At 38.8% G+C, this 19,621-nt stretch overlaps 1 protein-coding gene across 1 annotated transcript in view; it reads right to left on the bottom strand.

The window, feature by feature from the left end:
• The window catches only part of LOC141435706 (probable protein phosphatase 2C T23F11.1), a 31,823-nt gene extending 13,546 nt beyond the window's left edge, over positions 1-18,277 (bottom strand). The window contains exons 1-5 of the mRNA XM_074098454.1: positions 18,129-18,277; positions 11,413-11,606; positions 9,632-9,729; positions 5,405-5,557; positions 2,776-2,956 (exon numbers count right to left, since the gene is read on the bottom strand). Of these exons, the coding sequence (XP_073954555.1) occupies positions 2,776-2,956; positions 5,405-5,557; positions 9,632-9,729; positions 11,413-11,606; positions 18,129-18,157 (655 nt within the window). The 5' untranslated portion in view covers positions 18,158-18,277. The remainder of the gene's footprint in view (positions 1-2,775; positions 2,957-5,404; positions 5,558-9,631; positions 9,730-11,412; positions 11,607-18,128) is intronic.
• Between the last annotated feature and the right edge of the window lie 1,344 nt (positions 18,278-19,621).

Below are 19,621 nucleotides of genomic sequence, written 5' to 3'. Positions count from 1 at the left end.
ATCAATATGTTTGGTCCTAGGATGATATCCGTCGGAACCTGAAAGTTTTATAGAACTTTGATTATCGCTATAGATCACCAAGGCCTCATTCTTCAACTGAGGCCAAAAACTTTCTTGAAACTGCCTCAGCCACAGAGCTTCTTGTACACACGCCGACAATGACATGTACTCGGCCTCAGTTGTGGAAAGTGCTACTGTAGGTTGTCGCCTGGAGTTCCAGCTAATTGTTCCTCCCTGGAACAAGAATGTATAACCCGTGCAGGAACGCCGGTCATCTTCAGCGCTCGCCCAGTCTGCGTCACAGTATCCATGAGTCATTGTCTCCTCTAGATTTTTCTTATAACTCAATTTATAATCTAGAGTACCTTTCAAGTAACGCATGACGCGCTTGAGCGCAACCCAATGTCGCATGTCAGGATTGTTGTTATATTTACTCAACATATTTATAACATAACATATGTCTGGTCTGGTAATATGTGAAACATATAACAAGCACCCAATAATCTCTTGATAAGGTATATCATTTAAGACTTTATTCTCCTCAGATTTACTTTGTACGTTCGTATTCATATCTATAGGAGTATTAACAGTTTTACAATCTGACATTCCATATTTATTTAAAACTTCTTCAATGTACTTTCTTTGATCCAAATAAATAATGCCTTTTGGCCTGTCTCTCTCTACATGTATTCCAATACAGTAGTTTATATCACCCAAATCCTTTATTTTTAATTGTTTATGTAATTCTTCTTGGATTTGTTGTTTTGATCCTTGATTATTTGTAAACAATACCAGGTCATCGACATAGACTGCTAGAAAAAACATATTGATGTGAGGCATCACTATGTCCGCAATAAGGTTCTGGAAGGGGCCATTGAGGTGCGTTACGTGCAGACCGACAAGATGATTGCAGATGCTCTTACCAAGGCGACGTCACATACGAAACTGGTTTTCTGTTCATCTAAGATGGGATTATGTTTAAGGGAGGATGTTGGAAGATTATAAACATAATTTCTAAACTGTTCCCTAAAGTCAAAATAGTTCGCATTTTGCTCGTTAGTGGCGCCACCGTCTTTGCTTGGTATAAGTTCCTTTTCCTGAAAAGTCATTGTAATCTTTTTCTCTTTGCATTAAACCGTTAACAATTTATTCTATTCCGGAGTATTATTTCCTCAGTATCACCCTAATACTGGCTATTCAACTGGCTATTTTTCTTTCCTTCGATTTTCCAATAGATGGCACCAGTGAGAACACAAATAACACGATACGTATGCCATCTAGTGAGCCACTAAGGATACGGTACACTGACAACAACCAACAAGCTCAACAACTACAATGTCAACTATGATGTCTCTGTCTTATTTACGTCGTTTCATTAGAAGATAATGGCATGTTTCTCTCAAATGTGTTCCGGTTATTATCGCCATCTAGCGTCACAATTGCAAAACACTACGTAAGCCTCATAGCTGAAATGTAACCACATGTATGTATAATAAAGACTAGCATATTATAGTATAGGGCAGCCTATACTTTCGTATTCTCAATTTATTATTTATGGTGTTTCTTATCTTCAAATTAAGGAGTTGAATTAAGGTTGGTGTGAAGTTGTGTTTATAAAATATGCTAGTCTTTATTATAATCTCAATATTTAGTGCCATCTATTGCTGTTTTTTAGTATTAAATACAGCTTGTAGGGGTTGGTAGGCCATGCCGGTGACGATCTGGTCCCAGGGCGAAAGTCTATTGTTCCGTTTGAACACATAGATAACTATGATGATGGTGGTGATGACGATCTTACCTTATGAAATGACACGATAATAGCGATTGTGATGTTGATGTGTTGTTGACGATCTGATCCCAGAGCGAGAGTCTGTAGTTCCGCTTGAACACATAGACGGCTATGATGATAGTGGTGGTGGTGATGATAACTGGACGCTGTTATGCAATAGTGTGTCAACCCTGATTAATTGTGCAATACAAAATCCCTTAGAAAATAATTTTAACATTGACATTGTATTGCAAAATTACAGTGGGTTGACTCTGTATTGCAAAACAGCGTCCAACTATGATCTTACCGGTGACGATCTGGTCCCGGGGCGAGATTTTGCAGTTGTGCTTGAACACAAAGGCGACTACGATGTTGGTGGTGACAGTAGAGATAACTATGATAATGACCTTAACGGTGACGATCTGGTCCCAGTGCAAGAGTGCAGTTCCGCTTGAACACATAGATGACTACGATATTGGTGGTGGTGATAGTAACGATAATGATGATCTTACCGATGACATCTGGTCCCAGTGCAAGAGTGCAGTTCCGCTTGAACACATAGATGACTACGATATTGGTGGTGGTGATAGTAACGATAATGATGATCTTACCGGTGACATCTGGTCCCAGTGCAAGAGTGCAGTTCCGCTTGAACACATAGATGACTACGATATTGGTGGTGGTGATAGTAACGATAATGATGATCTTACCGGTGACATCTGGTCCCAGTGCAAGAGTGCAGTTCCGCTTGAACATATAGATGACTACGATATTGGTGGTGGTGATAGTAACGATAATGATGATCTTACCGGTGACATCTGGTCCCAGTGCAAGAGTGCAGTTCCGCTTGAACACATAGATGACTACGATATTGGTGGTGGTGATAGTAACGATAATGATGACCTTACCGGTGACATCTGGTCCCAGTGCAAGAGTGCAGTTCCGCTTGAACACATAGATGACTACGATATTGGTGGTGGTGATAGTAACTATGTTGATGATCATACCGGTGACAATCTGGTCCCGGGGCGAGAGTCTATAGTTCCGTTTGAACACATAGTCCCCGAGCGCGCGGGACAGGGCCAGGTTCCCATTGACACGGTTTAGCTGCACCCAGCCGCCGCCGGCCGTTATGCGGCGGAGCTCCTCTTCATTATTGGGTTTATGGTCGTACGAAAGCATTTCCACCTGGAAGAATGGAAAGGACTGGGAATCTAGTTTAATTTCTAGGGTTCCATACCCAGGATACTAACCGGTACTTCGGTTAACAGTCGAGCGAAGTTATATTGTACTGGAGCAGAACGGAGCGAGGGGGTAATGCGGAGAGGAGTTGCGGACTGTGTCTATCCATAGGAGCGGAGCTACACTCGAGTCCAAAATTAGGCGAACTAGATTGACAACTGAAAATGTCGAACCAGATTTGTCAATATAACCTTGTGTAGACGAGGAATGAAAATATTTGTCACTTTTGGACTTGATTTTCATAGCTTTAGGCCTGAAAACGACAAAAAGGATAACAACACACATACATGGATAGTTCGCCTTTGTACTCTTTTTGTTTTGTTGTATTCTTTTTGTATTATCTTGTGTTTTATGTACAATAAATTATTTACATACATACATACAACAAATAATAACGTAACGAAAATTTCACAATTCTTATTATTATTACGTATTGAGTTTTTTTCAAACATCGATATTAAGTTTTTTTTATCCCTTGGAGTGGCAAGCGTCCGGGTCCCGGCACACCCTTGTTTGGCAGGCGACCGGCTCCCGGCACGCTGTCAAAAACCCTTGAGTGGCAAGCGACCGGCTCCCGGTCGTTGGCGGGTGACGTATTTCACTAACAAATATAAACTGGTAGACCTATATCTCGCTTGCTTATTCTTGCAGAATGCGTTCATAAATAGACAAGGATGGCATTTATTAACGGCCGCGACAACACTACGGAAGAAATTTCGTTCTTATCGTTTACTCAAGTTTCACTGTGTGGCCGCTGCCGTGCGCTGGTATTTTTGGAAACCTCGTATTATACTATTATTTGATATTGAAAGACTATAAAAGGGCTTTGTTTCGTAAATAAATTAATATTTTACGAAATAAATCAGTGTTTTCTACAGGTAATTGTTTTATTTTGTAATTATAGTTATTTAATACATGACTGAGAAAAATTTGGTTATCAGATATTTGATAATGAATAATAAAAATCACAGAAATTGAAGGTCATTCATTGTTATTTAATTAGATATGCCATTTTATGCTAAACTATCACTGTAAGCCTTATCTATAAAATTAAAGTGGTTTTTTTTTGGTGATATTTTTAATAAAATTGGCCGCGCCGCTTGACAGTAAATTTGAAATATGGCGCTGCCACTCCACAGGCTACATCGATATTACAGCACTGGTCTAACTGTTGCATTTGTGTGAAATTAACTGTCAAGTTGGTTCGCCTAATTCTGGGCTCGAGTATAGATAGCAGAGCGTACTTAATTGTGTAATTTGTGTTATTGTGTTAATTATTATTTGTAATCCTTTCGACGAATGTTTTGACTATTTTAATTTATTATTTCTTTATTATATACTCTCTATTGAGTATGACATGGTTAAGTAATATATGTTTCGTGACTATTTTTGTATAGTATAGAGCATGCCCTGCCTAGTGTAGTGTAGCACTTAACCTCTCTGTTTGCGTGCCAATAGTTGGCAAAATGTGTGCGACTACTTAATATGCTAGGAACCAATTTGTACCACATTTTATGCAAATAAAAACTTTGACTTTGACTTTTGAGCGGAACGAGTAAGTAATTTGAAGCGGAGTTGCGGAGGTACGGAGCTACTCGCAGATAGCGGAGCGGAGCGAGAAAGTAATACGGAGCGGAATTAAAGACTGTTTTGTGTTTTTCCATTTGCGGAGCTTCCTCGCTCGCGCTCGTTTCCCCGACCCACTTCCGCGCATTTATTCCTCGCTCCGCTTTTCGATTTCGTATCTTTATTAGCTAGTCACAAACTCCTGTACACTGAACAGGAGCGAAGCTTTTATGCATTTCTACACCAAGCGGCAACAAATCTGCCACACAAATAAATAAATATCATAGGACACTTTGACACCAATTGACCTAGTCTCAAACTAAGCAAAGCTTGTACTATGGGTACTTGGCAACGGATAAACATACTTATATAGATAAATACATATGAAGGGTCCACGGAAAGAACGTGTCTAGTCACCTAAGCAACTTTTTGAGTTATAGCGGTTTGAAAGTTAGTCATCACAAACAATTACTATGGTTACCATTTATTCAAAAGTGAAAAAAATATTTAATATTGTTTTCAGATTATTTAATTCAATAGTAAGTCATAGTACTTTTTGAGCTCTACATTTTGGCATTAAAATCTCATCTAGACATGTTCTTTCCGTGGACCCTTCATATTAAACATCCAAGACCCGAGAACAAACATTCGTATTATTCATACAAATATCTGTCCCGGCGGAATCGAACCTGGGACCTGAAGCTTTAATGTTTGTATGTAGAGTGGGCCAAATTTTATGCAGCAGAGTATATTAGCGAGTTTTTATCTCGCTCACCACAGACAGGGTTAGAGACACAATAAACAAGGAGAAAATAGGATTGAGCTCACCTTGCCACTGACACTGGCAATGGCCCTAGAGTCACCAACGTTGGCACAGTACAGGGTGTTATCTTTAACGAGCACGACGACGGCGGTACTGCCGGCGACTTTCTCTTGAAGCATGTCCTCTTCTAACATCGCCTGGTCCATGTCCAGAAAACCCTGTGGACAATGACACATTACAGTACAATCATCAATTTTTTTATGATTTTTTATTCCGGGTTCTTTTTCGTTTCAATGGTCACCGAAAAATCGGAAAAATAAAGCTGTACTTTAAAGGTTTAGGTAATTAACTAAATGTAAACAAAACAACGTCGATTGGTAGCATAATTATTGAAATTCCCCCATTAATCTATCTAAACATTTATATTTCTGTATGAACATTGGTCTACCTAGTTTGTAAAATAATATAAAATCCTTGAATGTACCAAATCTGGCAACTGAAGTTTGTTTACAATTAGTTAATTACGTAAACCTTTCAAGTATAACCGCTACAACTGTCATTCGTTCATTCATTCAATGATTGGACCATGAAAGAAAAATATCAGGGGTGTTTTAATTTATCTTAGTTTTTCAAACGTACAGTCGAGGAAAGGATCAAGTACGAAGGTGGAACCTTTGCGCTACTAATGTCATGTTGACTCTCAAACATTTGACGTAGAAAACATGACGAAATTGATTATGAAAAAAATCACCCTGGTACGTGATTCCTCGAATGAACCTATATTATAAGAAATTATAATAACGAACGCTGACGCTATCAATGTTAAGTGACCATAACCCTCACATTTCCACAAGGATATGAATCACATCTAATAACAACGTAACTCCACAAAACCTAAACTTGTAAAAAGAGCTTTAATAATTGAACATAAGAATTTGAAATCAAAGCAATGTATACGTGCATGCAATATTTAACAAGTCAAGGTCGAATTCACACGCAAATTATTTGCAGCGCCATAATTGCTTTACACGCTATTAAAATGTTGAGGAAACGTATTTGTTTTTGATTTTGTTGAATTAACACTTTATCATTGATACATTAAAAGGTGCTTTGTCGATTTTTAGAGTACCTATCTAATTATTTTATTTTTTACAATAGCTAGAGGGGTTTTTTTTTTCAAAGTTTCAAGTTTCATGATACCAGTGAGCGCGTACATTGTGTCTTAAAAGCAGTAAGTAAGGAATTCCTTACTTACGATAAGCAAACGTGGCTGTTAGAAACCCGAAGCCGAAGACTGGGGGCTTTCTGAATCAAGCTCCAATACTCATACCGCCCGTGAAACATAATAATAATGTCTTTCATCGCATTTGTGAAGAAACAAAATGCAAACGAAGAGAAAACAAAAGGCTGTATGGAGTCAGTTTTCATTGCCTTTTCCATCCTCAAAACAAACTAAATGCGTACGGCGGTAAAACTTACTAATATTCATGACAGATTAAAAATAAATAACCTAACATAACCAACAAAAAGCTGGAAAACCCCAGACTTTATCACTTCAAAATTCAATATCTCAAAAACGGCTGAACCGATTTTAATAATAATAAATAAGAACCGCCGCTACAAAACCTGATTTCAAATAAAAAAACCGCTTTCAAATCGGCCCTCAAATATATACGTGTTTTAGTATGTAGAGTGGGCCAAATTTTGCGCCGATGAGTATATGATGTACTTACCTTAAATCCACATTGGAGTTTAGTAAAACTTAAACCCCTAATGCATCACGCGAGAGAAGCCTCGGTTACGAGCTAATAGTAAAACAAATAACGTGAATAAAATTACACTTTCCGTGACCGTGAGATCTAAGAAAGGCTTGTAACGCGGGGACGTTAATTATGTTAATTAATAACGATCGTATCCGGCCCAATTAATTTTAGGTCGTACGCGTTCTCTTACTAAATATTTCTACAGCGATGGTAACAAAAGATAGGGAAAAGCTATAGTAGCCCTGTGGTTGACCTATGGCCTTTCAAGCTATAACAAATAGCATTTGGCTAGGTTTTTTTTTTACAACAAGAGTGGCTTTGCGAGCAAAGACAACTAGGTCCATACATTTGTTTACTTGTTTAGGTGCTTTATAGATGGGGATGTGCAGATGGAAATAACGTAACCGACGAAAAGTTGGAACACCCGCGACATTGTCACTTCAAAGTACAATATCTCAAAAACGGCTGAACCGATTTTGATAAAACATGCCTAAGAACCATTGCTAGAAAGCCTGCTTTCAAATAAAAAAACCGCATTCACATCGGTTCACCCGTTTAAGAGCTACGGTGCCACAGACAGACACACATAGCGGTCAAACTTATAACACCCCTCTTTTTGAGTCGGGGGTTAAAAATGAGAAGGGAGGACCCAGACAGGCCGGACTCTCACCAGCTAAAAAACCCGGCTGCACTTACCCACCTCCTTAGAGCTTACAACTGGGAGGAGGATTGGAAGGGTTTCTTATCTACCCACAGAGACTTGCTTCAGCCATTTGCTGGAAAACCGGGAGTGGAGTGTGCATTCTACCGCTAAGCTTGCAAGCTAGTTAGCTTGCTGAGTTATACAAGGTCCACCCGGATTGCTATCACCATCTCGCTCGCTAATCCTGCCGTGAAGCAGCAGTGCTTGCACTGTTGTGTTTCGGCGTGGAGAGTAAGACAGCCGGTGAAATTACTGGCACTTGAGGTATTCCATCTTAGGCCTCTAGGTTGGCAACGCATCTGCAATACCCCTGGTTTTGCAGGTGACTATGGGCGGTGGTGATCACATAACATCAGGAGACCCACTTGCTCGTTTGCCATAAAGTTGAATAAAAAAAAAAGCTCTGCGCAGTGGCGTAGCTATCGTAGAGCCAAGTGATACAGTGCACCAGGGCCCGGAGCTCAAGGGGCCCTCTAACCTAAGCTTTGAAAAGAGAGGAGCATAAAAGAAAAAGAGAGGACAAAAAACATGTAAGCAGGCTCGAGCCGACTAGGGATCAGTTCAACTCACTGTATTCTATTCTTATTCCTATCTAATTTTGAAGGCCAATATAAGTTCAAGCTACGTGGAAAGAGGGGGTGAGGGCCCAATTCTTTCTCTATGCACCGGAGCCTTGTGCACCTCGCTATGCCACTGACTCTGCTGGGTACAGTCAAGGGCAAAGATATCGACACGGCCAAAGTTGCAAAAATATGTATACACAGCCTTAATGTTAAGTGCATAAAGTCGTGTATACATATTTTTGTAACTTTGGCCGTGTCGATATCCTTGCCCTTGACTGTACTTGGGTCAGTCTTTTTTTCTTTTCTTAATTGAACTTTACATATCAGTGTGGTGTGCGGAGTGTGGTATGCGTGTGTTGAAGCGTGATAAGATGATGTACGTTTGAATTTGAACGAAGAATGAATACTGAGTTTGAATGAAGAACAAATGAGATGTTATGGCAGTTGACGACGTACCACGGGCGTAAACGGACGTGTGTGTTTATTTTATTCCTTCTGACGTAATACGGTATTTGACAACTACTGATTTTGCCATATCTTAATATTATTATGAAAATATAGATATACAGATAGTGTTTAGCGAAGAGAAAATTTTAATCGGTTGAAAATTGGATTTATAGTGATTTTTTGAAAAATCTATATACCTCTCTTTCTCAAACGCTTTTCTCTATGCAGCAAGTATGGCGGTACTCACACTTACGTCACATGTCAGTATATCTTTCTCTGTCTAATCTTGAATTTCAAACCTTTATAACTTTGTTATTTGTAAAGGTAGCTAAAAATTGTTTTTCTATTCGATAACAGGCATTGTGTAGTTTTAATTTATAAAACATGTACAAAATAGTCAAATACCGTATTCCCACGATTTGTATAAATTTTTCAAATTCGCTTACCAATAAAGGCTTAAAACTACCGCTACGTTTCATTCACGAACCAGTTCATCATCATCATCATACCATACCAGCCGTAGGACGTCCACTGTTGGACATAAATAGACCTCCCCCATAGACCTTCAGTTGCTTCGATTAACGGCCTGCATTCACGTGAACCCGCTGCTTTAAGCAGGTCATCCGTCCCTCTCGTTGGCGGACCTCCACCACCACACTACACTTGCCGCTCCACGGTCTCCATTCACGAACTTTTCGGTCCCAACGGCCATCTGTTCTCCATGCTATATATATGGACTGCCCATTACTACTTCAACGGGCTAATTCGCTTGGCTATTTTATTGCTATGTAGGTATAATACCTAAACGATCTTCACCTGTTTCATTGCTTCTTCAATATTGCCGAGGTGATACTCTGGCCTGGCCGTTATGAATTTGTGCAAGTGTTTACCAGCATACTCCGCTATGTTGGCCCCTGAAATTAAAAAGTTAAAGCTTAGATAAGATAATTTATTTTTGAAAGATATTAATTAGGCGATTTCTCGATTTCTGTAATTCAGAAAAAATGGAAAATCATGCACATGAATCACTTTTTTACAATGTAGTCTAATTCCAAAACCATTTCAAGGAATAGGTTTATTAAATCATTTTTCATCACACTTGCTCGTAAACAGTGTCGTAACATGCAGGCTACCTTGGTTGCAACCCCCCAAATAAAACCCTCGACCTTAATGTGCTTGTCATGAAGCCCGTGGTCGGTAAATGAGTCATTGCCCGTACTAATTTCTTGTCATGAAGCCCAAGGTCGGTAAATGAGTGTGAGACTGCATGGCGTGCAGGAGCGCGGCGCGCGCACGTCTGGCGCATGCTGCGGGGGGTGGCGCGGAGGCTGGCGCTGCCAAGATCGTAGTCAGCGGTATCGGCAATTTTTGGAACAATCTTAGTTTTTCTTTTACAACTATACAATTTTACTCGCAAATGTGATGAAAAACATTTTATGTCGCACGGGCGGTACTAGAATTACGAACATCGACTCATTAAAGCCCTCAGTCTTCGACTTCGGGCTTCTAATAGACTCTCGTTCGTAATTCCTTGTTTACCGCCCTTAAGACACAATGTACTATTATACATACTTTCAGCAACAGCCGTGGTGGCCTAGTGGCTAGGCCTGTGGCAAACCGTATGTATTCGTTACTGAGTAACGAGTACTTCATCTGATTTGAAGTAACGAATCGTTACTCACGAATACGTTTCGTTACCCGTATAACCCGTATCGGTCGTACTCTGTTCTGTGGTCGTACTGACTATTACAAATACAATAATCACTTAAAAATATACATCGGAATATTACGAATTGCATAACAAAAAATCAGTTACGGTGCGTCACATCTAGAACGACGATACGATAACGATACAGTTCGGTTTTGCTTTGTATAAAGTACGTTCCTTCATACCGTGCGGTGACGGGATGCGGTGTTTCTGCTTCATGGTCGCATCAAAAGTATCGATACGAGTATACGAGTAATGGTTAGTAAAGTAAGGAATACATACGGGTACAGTCACCAGCATTAATATCTGCCACAGCAGAGCGTGCAAAAATATCTGACACGTCCTTCCGGCCCTAGAAATAGAGTCGTATCAGATATTTATGCACGCGTATTGTATCAGATATTGGTGCTGGTGACTGTACCAAGGTTTTCGTTACTTTTACAGCCCTACTAGTGGTTTAACCTATCGCCTCTCAAGCAGAGGGTTGTGAGTTCAAACCCCGGCTCGCACCTCTGAGTTTTTCGAAATTCATGTGCGGAATTACATTTGAAATTTACCACGAGCTTTGCGTTGAAGGAAAACATCGTGAGGAAACCTGCACAAAGCTGCGAAGCAATTCAATGGTGCGTGTGAAATTCCCAAGGGAACTACAGTCCAAGCCCTCTTGTTCTGAGAGGAGGCCTGTGCCCAGCAGTGGGACGTATATAGGCTGGGATGATGATGATGATGATGATACATACTTTACTGTGTACTAATGTACACAAGGATATAGCAAAATATGTCTCTTGCTTAGGAAAAATGAGCGAGCACCCCTGAGGCTGACATGATCACCTGGAGTGTTCAAAGCCTCAACAAAAAGAAGACATAAAAAAGGATATAGCAAGGATACCCACCCCGTGTCCATCGTAGACGGCAAAGAACGCTGTTCCCGGGTCGTCAGGCAGCGAGAGAATGTGCGTGTGCGAATCGTCCATAGACACGCGCCAGCCCTGCATGCAGGAGGAGCCCACGAGGTACCGGCTGTCCCCGCATGTCGCCGACTGCTTCTCCGTCACCGGCTCCGACAGGGTCTGACCCATCAGTCTGGGGGTTAAAGCATTTTTAGACAGAACAACAAGTATTATGTATTTCACTAATATTATAAATGCGAAAGTTTGTAACTCTGTTTTTTTTATTTATTTATATCATTGTTAAGTCATGTACATATTTGTAAAAGGTGTTACATTAGGTATTATTATTAGTTAGTCCATGACGCCCTGCAAGGGCAAACAATAATTATAATTATGAAGTTAATGGTATTATAAATCAATTCCTAGTTCCTATTCATGCGTTGTAGGTTTTATTTTAATTTCTACACATAACAAAAATATATAAAACTATAGTTACAATTGTAAATACAAACTGAAATATAGATGCACAGAAAAAACAGAAAAATAAGACCATCACTGGGAATCGAACCCAGGTACCGTTGACCATCAGTGGTGTAGCGGTATAGCACGCGGTACGGATTACCGAGGACCTGGGTTCGATTCCCAGTGATGGTCTTATTTTTCTGTTTTTTCTGTGCATCTATATTTCAGTTTGTATTTACAATTTAGGTTTTACGGGATGACCGTAAAAGTAAAAATTTGGAATTGAAATAAAAAATACAAAAAGATTCCAAAAAAACCAATCTATAGTTACAATGTCAATTAACTAGAATTATTTAAGTACTAGCTTTATTTCATGTGGACAAGCTATTGAGAATGAGATTTTTAGAATATAAGTTTAAATGAAATATGTCAATTTGTTATCAGAGCTCGGCGGGGTGAGCTGCTTTCAGAGTTTGCATAACATGGACATGCCTTGTCATTCAATGGTATATGTGGTGTAATTTAACAACTAAAGAAATTATTTTATTTAGGCTGCCTTTCCGCTACGATCTTTACGTCGCCATTAGATGTGTTTAGTGAGTATGTTGAAAAACTTTCGGAAGGAACAGATGCGGATAGTATTTTAATGTACTTATAATCACTTCAGTGGATGTAGAAAGATCTTTTTCTATCTATAAGTGGATACTAAACTCAAGAAGAAATTTGTTGAAAATTGAAAATATAGAAAAACTTATAGTTATTTATTACAATAATAAAGAAAATTCAGAATAAATAGGAAAACTTAGTACCTACTTGTTTTGTATATAATGCATTGTCATTTTAGTTTAATTATAATTAAAAAAAAATATTTTCTTTTAATATTTTTTGAAGGTGTATCTATATTAATATCTACACTTGACATAAGTGGCGTCAAAATGGCTCACCCCTGCCGAGCTCTGTTTATTATTTTTTATAGTACAAAATGTGATGTGGATGTACTACAGACTGCCAAAGGAGATTGTGCATATGCAGACGCAATAAACTCCCTTGTGCTCCCATCTGTAAATATTTTCAAAATTGCTTTCTTGGGGTTGGATATGAGGCTATTATATATCATTATAGGTATATTTTACAAATAATGATTCAACCTTATCATATCTGGAGGAGCCCAAACTTGGTATGTTTTGAAAATGATTTTTATTTTAATTTAAAACAAGTGGCTGAAATATAATGATGTGATATGATATATTTTTAGAATCAGCTTAGTAAGCCCTTTCATTAGATACTATACACAATAGGTTTCAGAACAAAAAAAAACATGCAAAAAAAAAATGATGTCATAACTCCTCTTCTTTTTTGTTTTTTTTTCGTGCTACGGGTTGAATTGATTCTTATGGCCTAATGATCAATCGTCCTGATTTTCATGCTTTTAAAACTATTTGCAGCCTTTTAATGAATTTCGGGGTGTACCCGCTAGCACTATTACAATATGCATTTGAGCAAGATTTAAGGACATCATTTTCTATTTGTTTTGTTATCTGTAAAGTGAAAATTATATAAGACAGTGAAGGCTAAAATTTAGATTTCTTTTAACTCCTTTCTTGCATATGAAAGGTAAAGCAATATTAACTCACCACAGGAAAATACAGATTAAAAAAAGGTCAAAACAATGTGACAGAGAATATATTGGCAACTATAGTAAGTGTGAAAATTTATAACTTTGCTGGATCATTATTACTCACTCAAATTTATAGAATATTCAATATCTGGTGTGTTACAAGTGAATTGCAGCAGAATCTATCAAAACAACAATAGTATCAAAGGGGTTATCAACTGTGTAAATACACTTACCTTATTAGATAACTTCACAGTTTTAAATTTAAATATATTTTTGAACCAAAGAACACTACTTAAATCCCAGTGGCATTGGCAAACAACTGTTTTACAGAGTTTTGACTCGTTTATCCGCTAGCTTCTCGCTTGGCCACCGCTAGCCTTTAGTTTTGATGAAATTTAATACCTTTCATACTCTAGTTGGTACTTGACAGTATGACTAATTTCTGATGTCATTCACACGTTTGCGCGTATCTTGTATGAAAACTTACCCGAACAATGGCAAGATAGACGGTTTGTTTAGCGAAATACAAGTGCAGTTTAACGTAGATTAGCCGTATTATCGAAATTAAAACAAAAAACAGATAACACAGCTACCGTGTTTATCTAATGGTGTAACTAGAATGAGACGACTAATATGTGGACGTTTACTCACAGATTTGAATGCACTAATTTAACTGTAACACTAGTAAAATTTTATACGTTTAAATGCAAAATAAATGCGGTATTTATTACAAGTTATCGTAAGATTCGTAAGTATTGAAATGCGTAAATATTTGAAACGTCAAGTTGACAGCGACGAAAGACAATTTGTTTATGTTTTTTGCCTGTTTCGTACGGAAGGAAACGTTCACTTTTCTGCCAGGTGCGGCCACATGCAGCCGCTTGACACTCGCTTCAAGCCAGCGTCAAATCTGATCACGTGACATATAGCGACAAAGCTGAAAATTGGAACTTTATCGCTGGAAAAAAAACCTCTTCAATAACCTCTTCAGTTTTTTTTTTCATTCATTCCAATTTCTTTTATTTGTACCACTGCCACGACTGCCACTAAAGGAGGTTAAGAAATCAGCTTCCAAGACCAAGATCATTCTTGCAAGCAGCGTTCGATGCGGCGACTTGACGCTACTTTTTTTTGAGTCGCGGGAAATTCTAAATAGGGTCACGTGACCAGATTTTTTTATAGCTGCCAACGAGCGTCGAGCGACTGCATGTAGCCGCACCTAGTTTTAAAACCATAGACTATTCTTAGTCCTGCAAATAAACCCGCTTAATTTAAATGCATGAATCGCTATTATGAAAACAGCGACAATAAATTCAATTATATAAAATCTCCAGATGCAAAAATCAACAGGACTTAAAAGTGGATTTTTAAAAAGGTGCAGAGCGTGTATTTCTAATATCGGCGGACATTTTGAACACTTGCTCCCATTTGCTCGTTTGCCATCCAGTCAAATAAAAAAATAAATAAAAAAAACTTGCTGTAGTTAAAAAATGAAGGCATCTAATGTTTTTTTTAATTAATTAATGTTTTTATTACTATTTTTTTCAAAATAAAAGCTATTTTGGTGTTTTGTTCTTCCATTTTCTTTTTTTCTATCATCTTCCGTTTCCATTTCCTATTTAAAATCACTTTTACGTAGCGATTTAAAAAGTGTTTTTTACTACCTACTTACCTACTAGTGCCCTTTCCATATTATTTTTAAAGTGATGCCTTGGGACTATCTAAGAAAATTTTACTGGTTCAGTTTTTCATAAACTCAGGTAGTCTTTAAAGTAACTTGCAGAAAAAAAGTTGTGATAAAAATAAAAAAATCACCTTTGAAAATTTATGAAAATTTTTAATGTACTCAAATTATTGAGTTTTATTTTTTGTTGTAAAATGTATGATGACACGAGTTAAAATGGAATTGTTATTTGTTAGACCCGCTATCTCACTACTTCCGAAAAAAAAATTCACGGTCGTAGTTCGAACAGTTTAGCAACCACTAAGAAATTATTCCTGAAATCCGACAGCAGGCCAGCCCCCCCCCCCTGAAAAATAACCCTAGATACGCCAATGCTGTTGACTATTCCCTTAAAGTTGAATCAAAAATAACACATACAATGGAATTAATACACACACATAGCTCTAAAAGTATTGACCCCCAACCTTCCCCCAACATATCACATTTCGAACGTATCTAAGTACCATCAACCAAACAAGTGGTCTATAAATTTTTAATGAAGTTCCTATCAAATGAATACGTCGCTAAAGTCCAACTTTCAAGTTGACAGACACGTCTACTTGGCATTATTGTTTTATGACATGCAAACATTATCAACTTTCAAATTTTTGCTAACAAGTTTATGAACGCGACTGTACTCATGGGCGGTGGTGATCATTTCACATCAGATGACCCTCTTGCTCGTTTTCCTCCCTCTAATAATAAAAAAAAACCTAGGCAAAGCCCCAGAGCCCGGCTTTACAGCTGACCCTAAACATTGGTATGTTAAAGTATGTTTGTTTGGCATGGTTGTTTCATAGATCCCATGCATCCCACAACAATGACGAAACAACCTTACTTTCTTACCGTATCCACCATTAAGGCTAAGTTTCCACCAGACCCTTGCTGTGCGTGTAAGTGACGCTTTTCTATTTGTCACATCCTCGCACATATCTAGCGGAAATACAGCCTTATATATGGTAGGAAATTAGGACTTGGTTTGGATAGGTACTTATTTAACTAAATGTTCAGCAACAAACAAACTTCAGCCGCCAGATTTGGTACATTCAAGGATTTTAAACATTATACATACTTATCTATAATTGTAATACAACCTAGACTAGTATATTTGAATGCGAAATGTGAATGTTGAGATAGTTTAATGGGGGAATTTCAATATTTAAGACACCATTTGACGTTGTTTTGTTTACATTTAGTTAAATACCTTACTTATCCAAACTGAGTATAAGTCTCTTCATCGTTATGACATTCAGTTAGATCTACAGGCAGTAGGTATGCCTGGGGACCGAAGTCCGAAGATAGAGCGCCGAAAGTTGTATATAAGCGTCAGAGTTGAGAAACTTCGAAGGCGCGATCTAGGATTAAAATTTGGAGTTTCCATATTTGCTAGTTTCCATAGTCGCTAATACTTAGTAGTACTACTTTGGGCATGTCTCCAGGCGGGATGGCGACTGACTCCATAGAGCGGCTAGTCGTGCAGGGAAAGGTGGAGGGAACCAGGTCGCGCGGCAGATCACCTATACACTGGACCGATCAAGTAAAGGCCGCTGTAGGAAACGGCGTATCTGACTGTGCCAGACAGTCTGCCAACAGAAGGGTATGGCGGGAGATCGTACGGAGAGCTGTGTCCGCCTCTACCACCGACGCGGACGCCTCAATGTGACCACGACCGCTCTGCCAAGAGCGACACGACAAAGAGATAGTCGCTAAAGATCTATGAAACAGCCAAGCCAAGGATTTATTTATTTTACAGTGAAGCGTCGGGGGGTCACGGACGCCCCTCTAGGGGGTCGCAGTATCATTAAAATACTCTCACCGTTATTGTGTATGATTGCTCAATGTTAGGCACTTGTCTCACCGCCAGCGAGGAAACGATTGGCTATCGACTATTTTCCCGCTCAAGAAACGAACAAAAGATATAAAGATCCTGTGTGAGTAAAAGAGACACATATATTAATAGTTGATCGCTGGCTGTTCACACTGTCGGCGAGAACTCGCTCTTACATCTTTTGTCGCAGCGACAAGAGCTATAAAACTCGCTGAGCTATAGATACTCGCTCAGCGATGTCAGCTTGGCGGCCGCCCCGCACGAGCGAGTCGAGTGGAGCGAGTAATAGCCTGTCGCACGCGAACACTCGCTTACAGCCGAGCGACAAAACTACACTCGCTTCTCGCTGCTCGCCCACTCGTTTCTAGTTACTCGCTCTACTCGCTTCTCGCTCATCGTCGGCGGTGGGACAAGTGCCTTAATATTATCAACGTAAGATAATACAACTAACTGTCAGTGGAGGTAAGCATGGGGTCGCCAAATATTTTTCAAACCAAGGGGGACCGCAAAATTTCAAAGTTTCAGACACTCTTTCCCTCCCGGCCCGGATAATATCGACATGGAAATTCCGACCCTGTTTCTCGTGTACAGGCCCATAGAAGCTCATATCAGTACACAAAAAACAGGGACGGTATTTCCATGTGGGTATTATCCGGGCCGGGAACGAGTGTCACCCGGTATAATACGTTCCGAAGTCTTAGCCCTTAATAAGGTAGAGGCGATTTAGCGACCACTTGCATTGAGTTGGAAACTGAACCTTATTAAATTCGTGATACATCACAATTTCCAATACGACTAGCTTTAAAAAATATCCTTTGCTAGGTATGTATTCGATAGCTGCTTTTGATTCTGGGATAGTATGCTCCAAAAAATGGGGCCTTATTAAGGGTTAAATCAGTCATTCTGCCGTTAATAACATGGTGTTTAGTATGAGGCTTATACATAGGTTATAAATGCCCTAATCAAAACGTTCTATTTATATTTGGCCAGAGGGTGAAGACACGTGGTAGGTATGTTAATGTTTACTCACTAACATGTCACAGCATTAGAAAAATCAACTGACGAAATAATCAGCACCACAAACCTAATTATTTTCGATCCCGCAACGAACATCACGTAAATTCAAATTATATGTACGGATCACTTTCAGCACAGGAAAACTAATTATTTACGAATATATAACAAAATATGAAAGAAAACATCCCTACAAAAAATCAAACTTACACTGAAATTTGAAGACGTAAGCAACTTTTGAGCGAACTAAATTGTGTGGTCGCCAGCATTATTTTTTTTTTTTTAAATGAGGTGTATGATGTAGAGGTTGTAGTATTTGTGTATGTATGGATGTAACAAGGATGTAACTTTATATTTAACTAACTTTTGCCCGCGGCTTCGTCCGCGTGGAATTCGGTTACCGCGCCCTCGGGAAATGTGCATTTTTTTCGGGATAAAAAAGTACCCTATGTCACTCTCTGGCCCATAAACTATCAATATACCAAAAATCACGTCAATCCGTCGCTTCGACCGTTTCGACGTGAAAGACGGATAAACATACAAACACACACACTTTCGCATTTATTTATTTTTTATTCGACTGGATGGAAAACGAGCAAGTCGGTCTCCTGATGGTAAGAGATCACCACCGCCCATAAACATCTGCAACACCGGGGTATTGCAGATGCGTTGCCAACCTAGAGGCCTAAGATGGAATACCTCAAGTGCCAGTAATTTCACCGGCTGTCTTACTCTCCACGCCGAAACACAACAGTGCAAGCACTGCTGCTTCACGGCAGGATTAGCGAGCAAGATGGTGGTAGCAATCCGGGCGGACCTTGCATAAGGTCCTACCACCTGCAAAAATTTATAACATTAGTATGGATTTAAATAACACATTTTAATGAAAATAACTTTACTCAGCTTTGGGTGGATGGGGGCTGATTTGATTGATTTATTTTATAAAACATTCCAAGTAATTTATTGAAAGCTATTTTTTAAAAGAAAAAAGAAAAGAAAGAAGGAAATCGTTTGTTGCCATAAAAAATATTGAAAAGTATATAGTAATAATGACTAATAAATAAAAACAATAAAAAAGAGTGGGTTCAGAATCTTAGCATTTTTTAGGGTTCCGGAGCCAAAATGGCAAAAACGGAACCCTTATAGTTTCGCCATGTCTGTCTGTCTGGCTGTCCGTCCGTGGCTTTGCTCAGAGACTATCAATGCTAAAAAGCTGTAATTTTGCACGGATATATATAAACTATGCCGACAAAATAGTACAATAAAAAATTAAAATAACATTTTTTTTAGGGTACCTCCCATAGACGTAAAGTGGGGGTGATCTTTTTTTTCTCATCCAACCCTTTAATGTGGGATATCGTTGGATAGGTCTTTTAAAATCATTAGGGGTTTGCTAAGACAATTTTTCGATTCATTGATTTTTTTGCGAAATATTCAACTTTAAAGTGCAAATTTTCATTAAAATTGAGCGTCCCCCCCCCCTTTGTTATAATTCAGGATGGTAGTAATAAGTATATCAAACTTTCAAGGAAAACTATAACGGCTAAGTTTGCTTGAGAATTA

The sequence above is a fragment of the Choristoneura fumiferana genome, chromosome 15, assembly GCF_025370935.1.
Source record: "Choristoneura fumiferana chromosome 15, NRCan_CFum_1, whole genome shotgun sequence".
Lineage (NCBI taxonomy): Eukaryota > Metazoa > Arthropoda > Insecta > Lepidoptera > Tortricidae > Choristoneura > Choristoneura fumiferana.
This window is presented reverse-complemented; position numbering and strand designations above follow the sequence as displayed.